The sequence below is a fragment of the Xyrauchen texanus genome, chromosome 32, assembly GCF_025860055.1.
Source record: "Xyrauchen texanus isolate HMW12.3.18 chromosome 32, RBS_HiC_50CHRs, whole genome shotgun sequence".
Lineage (NCBI taxonomy): Eukaryota > Metazoa > Chordata > Actinopteri > Cypriniformes > Catostomidae > Xyrauchen > Xyrauchen texanus.
Genome location: NC_068307.1, coordinates 34441349 through 34459516, shown reverse-complemented (window position 1 = coordinate 34459516; position 18168 = coordinate 34441349). Strand labels below are relative to the sequence as shown.

Here is an 18168-nt window from a genome sequence, read left to right as displayed (position 1 = left end):
ACCTGTTACCTTAGATCAGCTTTAGTGTTTCATTTCTGCACTACTAGCATCACAAACGTATCTTTGAAAAATAATGACAAACAGGTTTTCAAACAGGTTTCCTCAACACATCCTTTTCATTTTTGGATGAACTAAAGCTGTCAGCCGGATACAGAAATATTAAGCACGTTCGTGATGTATTGAGTGATTAAATGATGGCTGTAATTGCTAATTTTACAGCTCACTAGTTCGACAAAGTTTCAGAAGATGATGAAATAAATATAAAATAGTCCCACTTTTACCAGTTATCATACAGTTCTCATCAAGCCAAGACAATTCAACTTTTGTTTATTTGTATTAATTGGTTCTGACATCCAGAGGTCACAGGCAAGTGTATGCTCAAAAAATAGCTCTTTTGCTGAACTTGATTTAGTCGTGGACAATGGTTCCACATATTTGAAATGAGTTTTCTTAACTTAAAATTACTATGTAATCTCAACACAAACATGTTGTGTTGAAAGAACCTAGTTGAACTGGGTAAACCCAACAAAATTAGACAAGTCAATGTAACTCAAATAAATTTCTTCTATTCGTTTATGTACTAACTAGTGAAAAAGGGACTTTAAGCATGCTAAATACATTGGTTGGCACAACAGAGTGTAGTTTAGTAACTTTGCTATGTTTAGGCTCAGCATTTACTCAACAAAACGAGCAATTAATTTCAAGTGTAACATTTACCTGTCCTCATCATTAGCTAAAGCTCCACTCTTTAACATAATGGTAACCCCCAAAAGTCAAAAAACTCTTTGAAATCTCTGCATTACTAAATATTAAACTTAATATAAAATAACAATTAATTTTAACATTTACTTGCCCTAACACCACAACAAGTATTCATGTAGTCCCAACTTGATTAAGCAAACTTCCATTTTACCAATTTAAATGGATAAAATGCATTGAAATCACGTTGTGATAAAGTGTTCTAAAATTGTGTTGCTTTAGTTCATTTTAATTAAATAAATTGAACAAGAAGTAAAAATGCATTTTTTTTTGTGTTTGTATAAAATGCCTTTGTTAAAATATTCTGTAACATTTTCTGAAGAAAATGTGAGTGTTGTTTGCCTGGGCTGAGTTTCCCGAAACCTTCTTAACGCTACGTCGTTCTTAAGTTACACCTTAAGCTGTACCTTATCGTTAATACGTGTTTCCCGAAACGTTCTTAGTTAAGTATACCTTCTGTAAGTCATACGTTCGGAAGGTTGGTCTGGAGCATTCTTAGCTATACCTTATCACTGTTGGCAGTTCACTCCGCTAGTGGGCACCACTGCAAAAAGCTTCTTTACATCTTAGTCTATACGAATATTATTTTAAATTGAATACACCCAGTGTTCAATTAGGCTAATTCAAGTGTTTTCATGCAAATAATAAAATTGTCATCACACTGATTGTTGTTAGCTTTTTAATTATATTATCCAAAGGTACATCAGCTGGCAAACCATTCGAAAGTAAAGGCTTATTCAGTCTATTTAAAGAGAATGACTGTGGTGGGGAATTTGGTCAAACTATTGCAGCGATACAGCGAATAGTTGTGCTAAATCAAAGACGGCGCCGATCCATGAAGCCATTTAGTGTATGTGCACTATTATATTCGCGAAAACTTTAGTCCCCTGGCTACCATGTCAGAAGATACAATTCAAAAGAAATTTCGCCTGCCACGACAGCAAATTCAGCAGCTTTTAGATCTTATTAGTCCGGATGTGTCAAGACAAACTCGACGGAAGCACCCACTCAGCCCCGAAATTCAGCTGCTTGCGGCTCTCCGTTTTTATGCAGTGGGGAGTTTTCTGGAGGTGGCTGGGGATGGATATGGACTGAGTAGCCTAAGACCTCGGTGTGGCGGTGCGTTCGTTCAGTCACAAACATCCTGCTCCGTCATGCCACAGATTATATCCGCATGCCTTCCGCCAGGCACGAAGTGATGGAGGCGCATCAAAGCTTCCATGCCATTGCCGGTATACCACAAATAATAGGGCTTGTCGACGTGACACTTATCCCCATAGCCAACCCATCAGCTCAACCAGGCCTTCATCTGTCGTAAGGGCTTCGCGGCCATCAATGTCCAGGTGGTGGTGGACCACAGGGGATGTTTGCAGACGTGGTGGCAAAGTGGCCTGGTAGCGCACTACGACAGCTTTGTATGGGCCAATTCAGTAGTGGGTTAGGCGCATGACACGTTTGAGCCGCGAGGTTGTGCGTTCGCGCACTCTTTCGAAATTATATAAAATATCCAGGGTTTAATTTAGTTTGCAATTTGTAATTTTTTTTTTATAATATCCCATGAGTCCAAATAAATGCAATTTCCACTATTTCTGAAGTGCTTCTTTTAAAAGAACACCGCTTTCTCACATAACGCAGTGAAGCAGCCCCAGCACGAGAGAATAATTGATTCTCGAGCCATCGATATCAACAAATTCAGCACCATCGCCACGGACAGCACCGGGTAACGTCGCACGTAAGAAGGTATATCTTAGGCGGCTTCCTAAGGCATGGTTCGAGGAACACACCTAGAAATGGTATACCTTCAGTTAAGTTATACCTTAAGAGTCTTCGTAGCGCGCTAAGAGACAACGTTATCGGGAAACTCAGGCCTGAGCAAAACTCACTACCACAATGCTAGTGTGTTCTGGCAGTTTTAAGGTAAATTGTCCACTGTTTGGCGCTGAACGTGACTACATTTTCCCCTGAACAGATGAGGTTTTAAATCAACAAAACCCTACCATAAACCTTAAACCTAAACCTAACCGAAAGTGTAATAGAAAGCAATGTGAAATAAAAAATTAAATTTCTGACGCAATCACATCATTTTGTGATACATTTATGATACTTTCAGCTCACATGCTCTTCTATTAGACCAGGTTGGCTTTATGATATTCTGGTCTCCATATATGGTTCAGGACCCTCCTTCAATGTAAGTTTGAGGTTTTTTGGCCCCTCTTATCGCCTGCCAGGCAAAAAGTCTGATCGCATAGAAAAAATGGTGATGCAAGTGGTGCAGAAGTTACACACTTCACTTTTAATTTTATTATATAGGCTTACATAAGAACAACTAATGATAGATGCCAACATTGACAGATCCAGGGTTTGTATCTGAATCCATTGTTATGGCTCCTCACCGCAGCCGACAAGACTTGAATCATTTATGCCCCTTCATGAACTCATAGTGAGATAGCTTTTTACTATCCAATTCTGTTTGGCAGACAGACGGGTGACCCCAGGCTCACCCCTGGCAGACATCTCAGCCTTCTGCACATTCCTGCAGGGCTTCAGTCACCATAGGCTGTCATTACTGCAAATCACTCAGGCTGTGACAGCTGCTGTCCGATGACTTCATTATGTGCCTATCAATAGTCATGGTGACATGTCTATTGACACCCACCTTCTTTCCAACCCCTCTCGCCCTATCACCCACCCACCACAATCGATCGGAGTGATAAGATAGGCAGGGACTATGACAAATGGAGTGAGATGATATGGATGTATCCAGATGTCTGCCCACTCCCCTGTTACCATCAAATGTGTCACTCTGTCACTCTGCGCTGTTGCATGGAGGCACAGCATTAGTTTACGGGTGGCTGCAGCACCTGAATGGAGTTCAGGGGAAATGGGCTGGAGTGTTTTACTGTCACAAACATGCAATAATTGCATCATGCTGTATTCATATCAAGGTCATTTGCAATGGGCTGAGAAAACACCCTGAGTTGCGGAGCAGTAACAACAAACTCAAAGCATTAAAAGTAAATAAATGAACATTTTAAGTAAAAAGTGACTGTTTTTCAAACAAATGAAAAAGAAACTTTTGATTTGAAATATGAAGATGTGATTTATTACAACTTTCGCAAATATTTCATAGAGTCCAAAGGTTGGTAAAATTCTGGTGTCATGTGAATAAATGTTACTTTTAAAAAATGACCATAATATTCAAGCTAAACATTAAAATATGACATTTTTTTAAACTAAGAAACATTTACATTTATAAATAACAAATTGTAAAATATTATTAAGAAAAAATATGTTAAAATGTCTTGAAGATACTATGTCAAATTTTTCAAAACAATTATATCATATTAATGTGTAATTTATTACAACTTCTGTAAGTATTTCATAAGGTCCAAAGGTTAGTAGACTTTTGGTGTAATGACAATCTTATTGCATTAAAAGTAAAGATTTTTTATTTTTTTATTTGACCATCATATTCAAGATTTTAATTTAAAACTTTAAATAAAAAAAAAACTTAAAATTAACATTTACATTGAGATACTCATAATTTGTAAAATATTTTTAAAGTTAAATATTTTTTGAAGATTTTATGTAAAAATATTCTTAATTTTTTTTATAAATGATATCATATTAATATGTAATTCACTGCAACTTCTACAAATATTTCGTAGGGTTCAATGTTTGGTAGACTTTTGATGTCACGATAATTTTATCGCATTAAAAGAAAATAAATGGTCATTTTTAATTGTTTTATTTTCAAACTTAAAACAAAGAAACTTTAAAATTGAGATACTCATAATTTGTAAAATATGGTTAGTAGACTTTTGGTGTCATGACAATCTAATTGCATTAAAAGTAAATACATTTTACTTTTTTTATTTTTTTATTTATTAGAATAAGAAATTGTTTAAACATAAAAAGTTAATTTTTACATTGAGATAAATTTGACCATCATTATCAAACAAAAATTTAAAATAAGAAATGTTTTGAGCTTAATATATTACATTATGGTTAAAAGTGGTTTTTGAAGATAGTCTTTTTGAAGAAAATATGTACAAACATTCAAAAGAGTAAATATATAATATGAATACAACAAAATTAATTGAAAATATTGTGTAAAAATGTAATATTATTATATGAACATATATATAGAGAGGGAGAAAAGAAACTCCACCGTCTGCCTTTACTCACATGTTATATGTTATTCAAGGACACGCAGTGCAATCATGTTACAATCATGTTACAATGTTAGGAGTTTTATCTGTTCTTTGCGGGCATGTTCTACTGCTGTGCTACAATGATAAAATGCTTAGCAGCATAATGTCTCCCACCAAGCGAATTGACTCGCTTCTCATGAACTACGGTTTATTGAAAGTGTTTTGTTAACGGGGTAAAAAAATAATTAACGTTGTTAAATGAATTTTGCGTTAAGGTGTTAACTTCCACAGTATTATATAATTACATTATATATATATATATACTACACACAGTACTGTGCAGCTGTTTTAGGCATTTGGGGAAAATGTTGCATAGTGAGGATGTCTTCAAAAATAATGTCATAAATAGTTTTCATTTATCAGTTGATGTCCAGTAAACATAAACAAACTAAATCAATATTTGCTGTGAGCACCTTTGCCTTCAAACAGCATCAGATCTCCTACAGTTTTTATGGGTTGTTGGCATTTAGGACGTTCCAAGCTTGATGTTCAGTGGGGGGCTCTGTGGGGGGTCATGACATCTATTGCAGGGCTCCCTGTTCTTCTGTTCATCTTTTCTATTAGCAAAAGTAATGTTTGGGAGTCTAACATGTATATTTCCTATTATAAATTATATACTATATTTCCTTATATTTTCCTATTTAAATAACCGTCCTGACAAATGCTTTTGTGAAACATCTTATGTGCTTATGTTAAGACTTTTGCACAGTTTTACAGAAAAACAAAATGATATGAGAATCATAATATTATATTTACAGTATAACAACATGGGAAGTGTTCAGAAGTTTCATCCTTGCCTGTCAAAATATATTATATAATTTCACAACACAAGTCTGTTAAGTTCTGATAGCTGACATTTAATGCTTCTCAGTAACTTTTGCAGTAATTACATCAAGAAAAAAAGAACTCCTACTTATCTACCTCGAACAGCGTCACCTTATTAAATAGAGCAGGATGTTTTCTCTTCTCCTCTCCCTGCTCAGGACCACAGGCACTTGAATAAATACTGATATTTCATATCCTCTAAAGTGTACAACAAAGGAACCACAAAGGTCTTGAGCAAATATTTCGCAGGGCCCAAAAGGTTGGTAGACATTTGGTGTCATGATGATCTATTTGCACAGCAGCAGTATATTAGTGGCCAGTGAAGATGTCTCCTCAGAGGAAAATGTAATTGCTCTTTCATAGCATTCATTGGTAGGAATATTGCTACTATGTTATGTGTGGTTGCTAGGGCATTTTTAGGCAGTTTCTAGGTTGTTGTAGGTGGTTTTATTTAGACCACTTTTAGTCATATTGCTTAAGCTAAAATGTAACTTTATTTTTTGATTGCCCTTTTGTATTATATATCGTTATTTATACATTTAAAGCCTTTTGACATTATCTAGACTCTTCATTTATTTGCCTCAATACTTCGACGCACAGAATATATCAAGACTAGATGACAGATGTTTTAACCTCACACAGCTCTGGATGAAGCACAACACTGTGTGCTAGCTGGTGGTCGACATACACAATTAACACATAGATTCCAAAAAGGTTATCGCTGTCAAAGCCGGTATTACGATCAGCAGGAGGAGAATTCAATTCAAATCAAATCAAGATGTCTTTCTTGAGTGAAACAGGGTGGGAATATTTCCAAGATTAATAGTCTGGTTTGATGCTGCATGGTTGTGTCAATGCCACTTTAAGATCAGCAGTTGTTCTGTGTTGCTTTTTTTCAAAGGATTTTCTCATCCAAGTCACTAATCTGAAATTAGATCACCAAGAATTGATACAAAACTTTTCTCTGCCAGGTTTTTTGGAGCTGTGTTTAACTTTTCACACTGTGCTAAAATCTGAGTTAAAGGAAAACATGACATGACACTACCAAAAAATTATTCCTTAGTAATTTTGTGTCGTGAATTTTTTTGCATACCTCCTTATTGCAAATGCTTTGAGAAAGTGTAAACTAATAAAAACATTTCAGTGACATCTTCCATGAATGACTCTTGGGGTGCATTTGATTTTAATAATTAATATATATATATATATATATATATATATATATATATATATATATATATATATATATATATATATATATATATTAGGGCTGTCGATTTAACGCGTTAATTCAGTGTGATTAAATTTGTTAAAAATAACGTTTTTTTTATTTATTTATGCAATTAATTGCAATGCCCCCGGACCGCAATAAGGAAGATTCCTGAGAAATGCAAGCTGTTCTAGTACCACCTGTTTACTCCAGAGGTCAGTAAGTGAAACTTCAGCTGTATGGGCAACACGCAGTTTATACAGTGAACAAAACAACCCTTCAGCAGGCAGCACAACACAAACATGCGTTACGTTCTTGCGTTCAAAACACTTCATGGAGCGCAAATTCCAACTAAGGGATTTCAAGATGTGTTCTAAGTATTAAACAATATTTAACTTGACACAGTGACCTAAACATTTTATGTTTATGACGCAATGCACCCGAGATGCTACAAAAGCATGTCTGATGCTTGTTGAAATTGACGGGTCCTTAAACAAGCCCTCATAATAAATCTCAAACTGATTGACAAATTCACTTGTGAAATGGATTGCTGTGAACTGTGTGACAATGACTGACTTATGATCAATAATATGGTAGTAAACAATACATTGTATTCTAAAGTCACTTTTTGTATTGTCTTATTAATGATTAACTCTTCTGCCACAATAATGTAATGCATTTTAATTATCTGAATATTTGTTATTTTACTATATATATATATATATATATATATATATATATATATATATATATATATATATAAATATTTAAAGATAACTATGTATAATTATTTCATCATTATATAATGAATTATTTTTATATGAGGGGCTTTCTCAGCAAATATTTGCATATGTGATTAATTGCGATTAATTAATCGGGACACCGTGTAATTAATTTTATTAAAAATGTTTATCGATTGACAGCCCTAATATATATACATTACCTTAAATATAAATGCATGATACATGATATAAATGTATAATATGTTGCCTATTTTGCTCACTAAAATTACTTTACAATTACATGTCAGCTGTGATGAGGATCCATATCAAAGTGTTCAGATACAAACCCTGTATCGGTCAATGTTGGCATCTGTCATTATTTGTACTTACTGTAGGTAAGCCTATATTAAATATTTAAAAGTGAAGTGTGTAAATTCTGCACCACTAGCATCACCAATCAGGATTGCATTCTTTTTTTCACACAGGTTTTATTTACTTAAATAATTAAAAATGAATAATTGCTATTTTAATCAGGGCTATCAATGGATTAACAAATTTAATCAAAGTAATTACATAAATTTCCAAATATTTAATCGAATTAATTGTAATTAATCCCATATCAATATTTGCTGATAAAGTTCCCCAAACACATGTAACAGAAATTATCATTTAAATATATATTTAATTCAGATATTCAGATTGAAATACACTGATGAGCCAAAACAATATGACCACTCACAGGTGAAGCAAATAATATTGATCATCTCCTAACAAAGCCACGTGTCAAGGTCTGGGAAGATTAGATGGTAAGCAAACAATCAGTTCTCGAAGTCAATGTGTTAAATGCAGGAGAAATGGGCAGGAGTAAAGACTTGAGTGACTTTTACAAGGGCCAAATTGTTATGGCCAGACGACTGGGTCATATCTCTGAAATGGCAAGGCTTGTGGGGTGCTCCCAGTCAGCAGTGGTGAGTAAATACTGACGGTGGTCCGAGAAGGTACAAATCACAAACTGGCAACAGGTTTTGGGTGACCAAGGCTCATCGATGCACAAGGACAACGAAGGTTATCCCATGTGATCCGAATGAACAGAAGGTCTACTGAGGCACAAGTCATAGAACATTTTAATGATAGTTACGGGAGGAATGTGACACAACACACAGTGCATTGCACCCTGCTGTGTATTGAGCTGCATAGCCACTGACTGGTCAGAGTGCCCTTGATGAATCTTGTCCACCGTCAAAGCACCTACAATAGGCAAGTGAGTGTCGGAACTGAACCTTAGAGCAGTGGTAAAAGGTTACATGGTCGCCATGGATGGCCGAGTGCGTTCGTGCCATTTACCTGGGAAAGTGATGGCACCAGAATGCACAATGCAAAGACAACATGATGGTGGAGGGAGTGTGATGCTTTGGGCAATATTCTGCTGGAAAACACTGGGTCTGGCTATTCATGTGGATGTAAAATTAAATGTAAAACCTAAACACCGTTGCAGACCAGGAACACCCCTTCATGACAATGATATTCCCTGATGGCTGTAGCCCCTTTCAGCAGGATAATGCACCCTGCCATTCTGCATACAAATATATATATATATATATATATATATATATATATATATATATATATATATATATATAAAAAAAATCGGCAATGGTTTGAGGAACATGATGAAGATGTCAAGGTGCTGCCCTTTTTCTGAGCCTGTGTCAAGTTTAAATTAGTTGAAACTTTTAAAATCACATCTTAAGGCACCTGTTTTCTGTTGTGCTTCATCCAGCTGTCAAGAAATCATCTTGTGTGACCGGCTCTTATTCTGTGGCTGCACTGCTTGTGAGGTTTGTTGAGGCACGCTGAATGCCCCTTGCTGATGTGGCTTGTAAAAACACAATGTTACATGTAAGCCTACCTCAAGCTTGAATTGCTCAGATGGTAGAACAATTCATAGTTTTATTACAACTCAGAATGCACAACACGTTGAACCTTGAGGCAGATGGGCTACAACAGCAAAAGACCACATCGGGTTCCACTCTTTCAGCCAAGAACAGAAAGCTGAGGCTGCAGTGGGCCTACCATCGGTGTACCTCAGCAGAAACTGAGATTCATCTGACCAGGCTATGTTTTTACAGTCTTTAATTGTCAAGTTTTGGTGAGCCTTTGGGAACTCAAGATGGACTTCGGCTGTTGTAGCCCATTCGCCTCAAGGTTAGACATGTTGTGCATTCTGAGATGTTATTCTGTTCACTACAATTGTACAGAGTGGTCATCTGAGTTCCCGCAACCTTTCTCTCAGAGTGAACCAGTCTGGCCATTCTCCATTTACCTCTCTCATCAACAAGGCACTTCCGTCTGCAGAACTGCCACTCAATGGATGTTTTATTGTTTTTGGCACCATTCTGAGAAAACTCTAGAGACTGTTGTGTGTGAAAATCCCAGGAGATCAGAAGTTACAGAAATACTCAAACCAGCCCATTTGCAGGATCAAATATTGCCTAAAATGATTGGAGTATCAGAAATCAGAGATCAGATCCATTTACATACAAAGGCGTTTCAATACCTGAACAAAAGGATTTACTTTGTGCCTCCCAAAAATACCATCACTTTGATTTATTTCAATAGTTTTCTTCACAGATAGTCTATTATGTGATATAGTTCAAACAAAACCCAGACTTTTATCGGGAAGCTTATGAAGAGACTAACCAAATTGCTCACACCCCTCGAGCCAACCTAAATATGCTTCAAAAGCACTAATAAAAGGTATTACATTTGTTCAGAGCGTTAGATTTTCTAATGCTCTAATCATTAGAGCAAGGACAAATTCAATTTAACTGATAAAAACTTAATGTAGGTGGCTTGTTATAGTGTACGCTCGAATCAAACATTTAAATTACAGCAATGGGCTTTTTGTAGCTCTCCCATGGGAAGGGCATGCCTTGGAAGATCTACGTGTGAGCAGAGGCCAAGTTTACTGTGGCCAAGCTCGAGGCATCTCTGAGGTCAGCATTTTCCTTTTCAATTAGGCCCTCCGTGCCTGTAATGTATTCAGGGGAGGCGATCTACCCAAGGCCAGTAGGAACTGAATTCTAGTGTTACCTCTTGCACTGCTCTTCATGTGTGCTTAGATGGGCTAAAACTTTTAATATCTGATTACTGTTCATAAATTTGTTTTTTTCCTTCCCTTTTCTTGTTGGCCAGTTCATAGATTTAGTGGGAATTGCTTGAGTGTTCTTGGTCTTTATGATATTTTGGTCTGTATATACTATATAGCTAGGGTCCCTCCTTCAGCAAAGACCACATTGACCCTCAATGTATAAATATATAGCCTAGCTAGGCAATTCTGAAAATGACTTTATGACCTGTGATCACTTTTATAACTGACAAATGAAAGATTATAGCGATGTACCTTTTAAAATATGTGTAGGGATTTTTAATCACTTATAACTGACAAATCGATGATTATAATCTTTAATCTTATGTTATTTAAGTCATTTTTACTAAGGATTGTAACATTCTGGATAAAAAAACCTCATGTTTAATATCGTTGAATTTCTTTCTGCATTTCAGGAACGTTTATGTTAATTCATCTTTGATATAGTCAGTTGTATCCAAGATATAAACGTTCATGATTAAACATGCACTATTTTGCATGGGAAGTTGTAAGAATCCTCCACACAAAGGATTGTAAAGAAACTTTGAAATGGATAGACCAGTCGACCATGTGACTCTGAAAAGCCACTTCTAATTGGCTCAGGGCACCTTTGGGTGCAGCCAATTTCAGTTGAAATCTTTCCTACCAAGAATGAACTCTCTTGAATTCTTCTCTCTTGCAACACTCTCTTGGAACTGTTGCTTGGTCTCCTCTCTCCGGTTCTCTTGCTTCTTCCTAATCGTCCATGCCATGTAGAGTCCAAGGAAAACTTGGGACACAAAAGTCCAGAGGAAGTCTCTCACTCTTTGCTCTATGGTTCACACACCCAACGGGAGTCGAGATGCTTCCTTGCAGAAGGCCTTGCTTCAAAGCCCACTTTATCAGCTATACAGATAATAACTATTCACGATCATAACAGAGTCCAAGACAATGACGGAATGAAATTTCGACAAAGAGCCAAAGAACCAATCAACACAAGAAACACAATGCAAGGAAACGCAACGACATGCAAGTACATCTCCAGACTTTTGCTCAAAGTGCTGGTGTATTAGTTAAATACTTTGGATAATCTGATTGCAAATCGATTTAGACTCAAAGAATGATAAATGGTTCTTAAGGCATTGTCAACAGACTCCATAAAATTAATTTTCTCTGTATTGATCATTTACTTAACATTCTGCCACTACTCATAAACCTGTTTCATGTTGGATGTATTAGAACAGATTTATGTTTAAAATAGGCAATAAAGTTTTTCTGTTTTCAAAGGTAATTTGACTGTGGTATATTTTGATAAATAATACATCCATGTTTTTAAAAGATTTAATTTCAAAGTTGTACCTAAATATGTGTAATATTATTTTCGATAAGCCTTGAGAATAATATAACTCAAATAAGTGAATTAATCATAATTTACTTATTAAAGCTAATTCCTTACAATAGAAATTGTATTGGAATATTCAGCACTCAAACGCGGTGTACGTCTGTGCCATCTGTAGAGCTTGGTGTGAGCACTTGGCTTGGAGAGATGAAAGACCCGCTGTGTGGCGGCACGTAGCGGCTCCCTCCTCATGAGGATCTACCCCAGTTGGGCGCGAGGTCTTTCAAAGTACAGCTTGCCTTCAACTCGCCCTCTTTACTATTTCATGAGCGAGCCGATAGAGAAGAGCTAATTGCCCACAGACAGCTTGACTGAGACATCAGCACTATCAGATTGGGCCTACACACAATGTATTGTCTGTACATTTTCCCTCTAAACAGGTTTTCTTGCTTGTGCTCTGATTCAAATTTTGTTCCAAACCTGTATGACTTTCATTCATGCAGATGTAAGTTAGTAAAAGTAGATGTTAGTTGGAATGTTAGCCTCAGTCACCATTCAAGGAAAACAATGACATGCTTTATCAGTTTTGCACATTCACACAGATGAGCATTTCCAATTTTTTCTTCGAGCTCAATATATGAATCTTAAAATTAATTTGCAACCCGTAATATTTGCATTGCATAAGAAACTGCTTAAATTGCACAAAAATGGTCTATGAATAATGAGTTATTCTGTTAGTTGGGAAACACATGCCACATTCATCACAATATGAAATTAATCTCAGCACAGAAATGCAATGCAAGATGTAAATGTTTTAAAGAATGAGTAGCAATATGTTGTCTGTTTTATAAGAATCTTAATTCTACAAATATGTAAATCCACAAATAAGATCTCTGTGGCATTGAAGATGTGTTTGTAACAGAAGCTCCTATCCTTAAAGGGATCTATCCTTAAAGGGATAGTTCACCTTAAAAGTCATCATTAGCTGGATTTCCATCCACATATTTGAAAATACTGGATGAAACCACCAAGATACAAATTAAATCTGTAAAATGCTCATTAAAAAACAAAACAAAACAAAATTAAATTCAAAAAGAATTCAAGCTCATAAACTATGATGTAACACATTATCAATATGTATTCCTATAGAATTTAAATAGTAATATAGTTATGTGACTTTTCCTCAGCAAGCCATGTGAATACATAATTTGCTCAGAGAATATCACTGGATAGTTTAATTGCATAGCATCTTAAATGTTGCTCATGTTGCAATTTTTAACACTCAAATTTTAAAGCTCACCATTCACACATACTGTGGACTTTTTGCAAAAAGCTGGTATAATTTTTTCAGAAAACCCTCCAAATAAAAAAGACTCAAATTAGTCATAAACAATATTGTGTCTTATTATGAACAGAAAATGTAAAAAGTTTTGTTTTTGTCCTAACTTTGTGAGCATTTTATGCCACTATATGGCAGCAGAAGTTTTCCTCTATTACCTTCCATGACAAAATGCAGATCTGAAATGTAGGCGATGCTCTAACGCATTTCAGCCCTCACAGATGTGCTCGTCCATAGACATTAAGTCTAATTTTCAGTTCATGCACCACCCCTATTGTTTCATCGAATATCTCGGCCTCTGAGTGGACAAGAAGCTCAATCTAGTTGTCAATAGAAAATCAATATTATTCGCTTTGCAGGGATATAATAACAATAATTTTATCACATTTAAAAATGTTCTGCTAAGTGTTTTTTTTGCATGCTTTTCCTGCTGGACTGCATATTTTGTTCTGGACATCTCAGATATAACATTGAATTATTCACCCAAGCAAGATCACAAATAAGTAGAAAATGTCAAATTTTGTAGAAAACTGTGTAAAAGCAGATTTTTGGCTACTTGTGGCTTACAGTTGCACTGATCGGCTCAGAAATCATTTTACAGAAATCATATTTCACGTTGTGATTCTTTTGAAAATATTTTGAACTGTGATATTAGGGCAATAAAATAAACTATACAGTCTCATTTCTGAGAAGGTTAGCTTTCATTTGAAATATGACTTGTCTATTTAAGTGAAAGACTTTTATATTTATATTAATATTTCTACCACATTACCTATAGGTGGCGCCTATTTGCGACGTGGATGTTTTCAGCCCTTATTTTGTTCTGTTATGTAACATAAATGCAGAAGTAATGGTTATCTATGAAAGATTCAGATTCTAAGCTCTCAAGTGATACCATATATGTCTGACTCATGTATCTGTGGATTTTATCATTTTAAGCGTAAACTTATTTTGCGATATATTGACCCCCTATGGACCCTCAGGTGGGTCAATCAAGTTTATACTTTACAATTTTTTTTTTTAGAAATCCAAAAATAGACTTGATGAATCAATGATAAATTACTTATCTGAGAGTCTAAATATAGATTTTCAGCAGATGGAGTATTTTATTAAAATACATTATAATTGATTTAATTTACTTAATCTAGCCATAAAATAAAAAATATCTATAAAAATATAAACATATTATACTTGGAATATTTGGCTGTCTATAAAACAGCTAGTAAGATGGATTAATGCAATACCTGCCAATAATTATCTGTTTAAAAATATTTAAATATTAATCACTCAGCAAGATGGCTATTGAAAGGGGATGAATGCCACCCAAACCCATTATTTTAAGGATTAGAGATGAACATACTGTATTTCACTTTGTTTAATATAAGCAGTCCACAAAATGTGACTTTAAAAAAATTACAAATATGCCTTATTTTTGCAAACCAATTATTTAATATTCCGAGTGCTAACTTTTAATTATGCTAAAGTAGCCTACTGTATATAAATATGTAATAGTATTACATTTCATTAAGCTTGAATATAACATTTTATATATTTTTTAACATATAGTTTTTAAGCTTTTAAAAATAATAAGCCTATGTACTTGTTGTGAACATTTAGGAATGTACTTACACATATCAGCTGTTTCTCATTTAAATTGTTTTGTTTAATTTTGTAAATATTAAAAAAAAATTAATTATTAAAATTTTCATAATGATCAGCATTCAGGGGAGAGGTAAATCCCACTGACTCCTTTGCGAGAAGTGAATCGCTCTCTGTCTCTCTCTTTCTCTCCATGTTTTACATGATTGGCTGTTCATTGGAAACGTCACTCATTCTAGTGCATGCACATATGAACACATTTTAAGGATCAAATTTGAATTGACAAAGTTAATGAGCAGCATCATGGTACCAATTAAGCGTGATTGGATTGGTTTGGTTTTGTCAAATCGAAACCAATCCTGTAACCCTGAGTTTGTTTAACTAGCTTCGTGGTACAGGCCCCTGGTTATTCTGAAATGCCCAAGTCTGTCATCACAATTGTTGTCTACTATTACCTTCCAGAACTGGCTTCAACTTCCATTTTCATTTCTATTTTGCACCAATTTCAACCAATTTCTCTCATAAACATGGGATGGAAATGCTGCTTTATTTGCAAATTGTTTTGCAATATTCAGATTTTGCACATGCATAAAATTCTCACCCTTATGTTGTTCTAAACTTTTATGATTTTGTATTCTTTTAAAATGGACCCATTTTCCATATAATATCAGCTCTCTCATTCTCTGTTTCTCTTTGGCAGTGGGACGCAATCAACGAAATGGATGAGTATTTCACTCCCATCCATACGTACCAGGTGTGCAATGTCATGAGCCTGAGCCAAAACAACTGGCTCCGAACCAACTGGATCCAGCGAGACGGCGCCCGCCGTATCTACATCGAGATTAAATTCACGCTGCGTGACTGCAACAGCATGCCAGGCGTACTCGGCACCTGCAAGGAGACCTTTAACCTCTACTACTACGAGACTGACCGTGATATTGGCACGAGCATCTGGGAGAGTCAGTTTTCCAAAATTGACACCATCGCGGCTGACGAAAGTTTCACAAACGTGGACCTAGGTGTGCGAAGACTCAAACTTAACACTGAAATTCGTGGCGTGGGGCCACTTAGCAAACGAGGCTTCTACTTGGCTTTCCAGGATATCGGAGCTTGCATCGCTATAGTGTCGGTGCGAGTTTACTTTAAACGTTGCACGGGCATGGCACGGAATCTTGCCGTCTTCACGGATGTGGTAACAGGGGCGGATTCGTCCTCACTCGTGGAGGTCAGAGGTCAGTGTGTGGACCATGCAGAAGAAAGAGACACGCCCAAGATGTACTGCAGCGCAGAGGGGGAGTGGCTTGTGCCTATTGGGCGATGTGTGTGTAGTGCCGGGTTTGAGGAACATAGAGATAGCTGTATTGGTGAGTGGAAAAGTTTGACTAATTTCTTAAAAGCTGAATTGTGCAGTGTTAGGGATTATCTAACTAAAAATAGTGACACTGCTAATTTAACTAAATTAAGATCATTATTATGATAGTAAATAAATCTATCTATCTACCTCTTTTTATCTTCCCCAAAATTATTTTTTCCATCTCAATAAGCATTTTCAATTGTTGCTCGTTCACTCATTTAAAGGAATTAACCATGAATCTGTGATAAACCATATAAAAGAAGGACTATTTGTTTTTTTCTTTCTGTTTACTAGTTCATTTCCAAAGCTCTCATTGCATGGCCATTAGCAGCTACTGTATGTTTCAATGGATACATGACTGTGAAATGCTGTAGAATTGCTATTAATTCAATTTCCCTCTTGTTGCCAGTACTGAAATGTTCTGTGTCGAGCATATTACTCAAACCGTCACAAATACTCATAGTTTGTCAGGTAATTTTCTGCTCGATCTGTGGCTAATAGCACTCACGGCAATCCATTTCCTTTCTGGCTCCTTTCTAAAGCACTGCCTCTGTCTGTGTGAGTCAGTAAAGGTTAAGTGTCTGAGCCACAGATTCAGGCTTTTGCTGTTTAAACTGGGTCACTGTGCTAATTATCACGGTGAACTCGCCCTCCTCTAGTCACGCACAGCTCAGGGACAAACCAGCACTCTAACTGGGCTGCTCTTAGACACTGTGGCCCCCTCATAAAAAGAAAAAAATCACTTACTACTCTTAAAGTAAGCAAGCATTAGTTTAACCAAAAATATAAGTCTTGCAATTATTTACTCACCATTATATAATTTCAATCCTGTGTGCTCTTTTCATAGAACACAAAATGGATTTTAATAATTTTTTCTTTACGCATTTATTTTCCATTAAATTACAGTTCATAGTGACATCTAAGGGAGTACATTTGGCTTGAACATTGAACAAAGCTTTAACCCCCCCACCACCCATCCCCCACAGAATATATACACCTGCGACATCTGTCAAGCTCCAAAAAAGAAGAAAATAGTATATATATATATGATATAGATGAAAAACTAAAGCTAAAATTACATTTGTAAAATTATTATTTTCGTAATGTCTCAAGTTAGAAGGTCCCCTGTAACAGCATTAGCTAAGAGAGAATTTAGTTCATATGTAAGCAAAATGAAATGTGTAAATGCATGTAAAAAGTATTATTTTATGTATAATTAATGGTAAAAATGTATTAAGTTTAACAAGAGAATACATGAACTGTTGTTGAAATTACAGTGAAAAATTATAATCAAGCTTTCCCAGAAGTCCCTGCGTGACCTACCACATTTCATTATATTTTAAAGGAAATAGTTGTATCTTATTTTTTTTTATCAGTTATGTACATTTGGGTGTTCTGTGTTATATTGTATGTAGCTTATTGTCTATTATATTGCTGTTATGTCACATGTGTTACTGTGATGGTGTTTCATGTTTGGGTGATTGACACTGTGCACTCTCAACATGTGTATTTATTATTTCTTCTGGGAGGGCCACTCTTGATTAAATTTAAGTCATCATGTGACCTTTTGTAGTTAATAACATTTTCCAAATAAAGACTTACACATTATAAAGATAGAAATGCCCTAAAATTGCACCTATTCAAGTAACATGCTGCCTTCACGTGCTATCGGAATTATCG

General features: G+C 35.6%; 1 protein-coding gene across 2 annotated transcripts in view; it reads left to right on the top strand.

Annotated features, from left to right (window-relative positions):
• LOC127626006 (ephrin type-A receptor 8-like) overlaps positions 1 to 18168 on the top strand; it is a 155734-nt gene that overhangs the window by 67830 nt on the left and 69736 nt on the right. For both annotated transcript variants that reach the window (XM_052101506.1, XM_052101505.1), the window contains exon 3: positions 15835 to 16498. In XM_052101506.1, coding sequence (XP_051957466.1) covers positions 15835 to 16498 — 664 coding nt within the window. The remainder of the gene's footprint in view (positions 1 to 15834; positions 16499 to 18168) is intronic.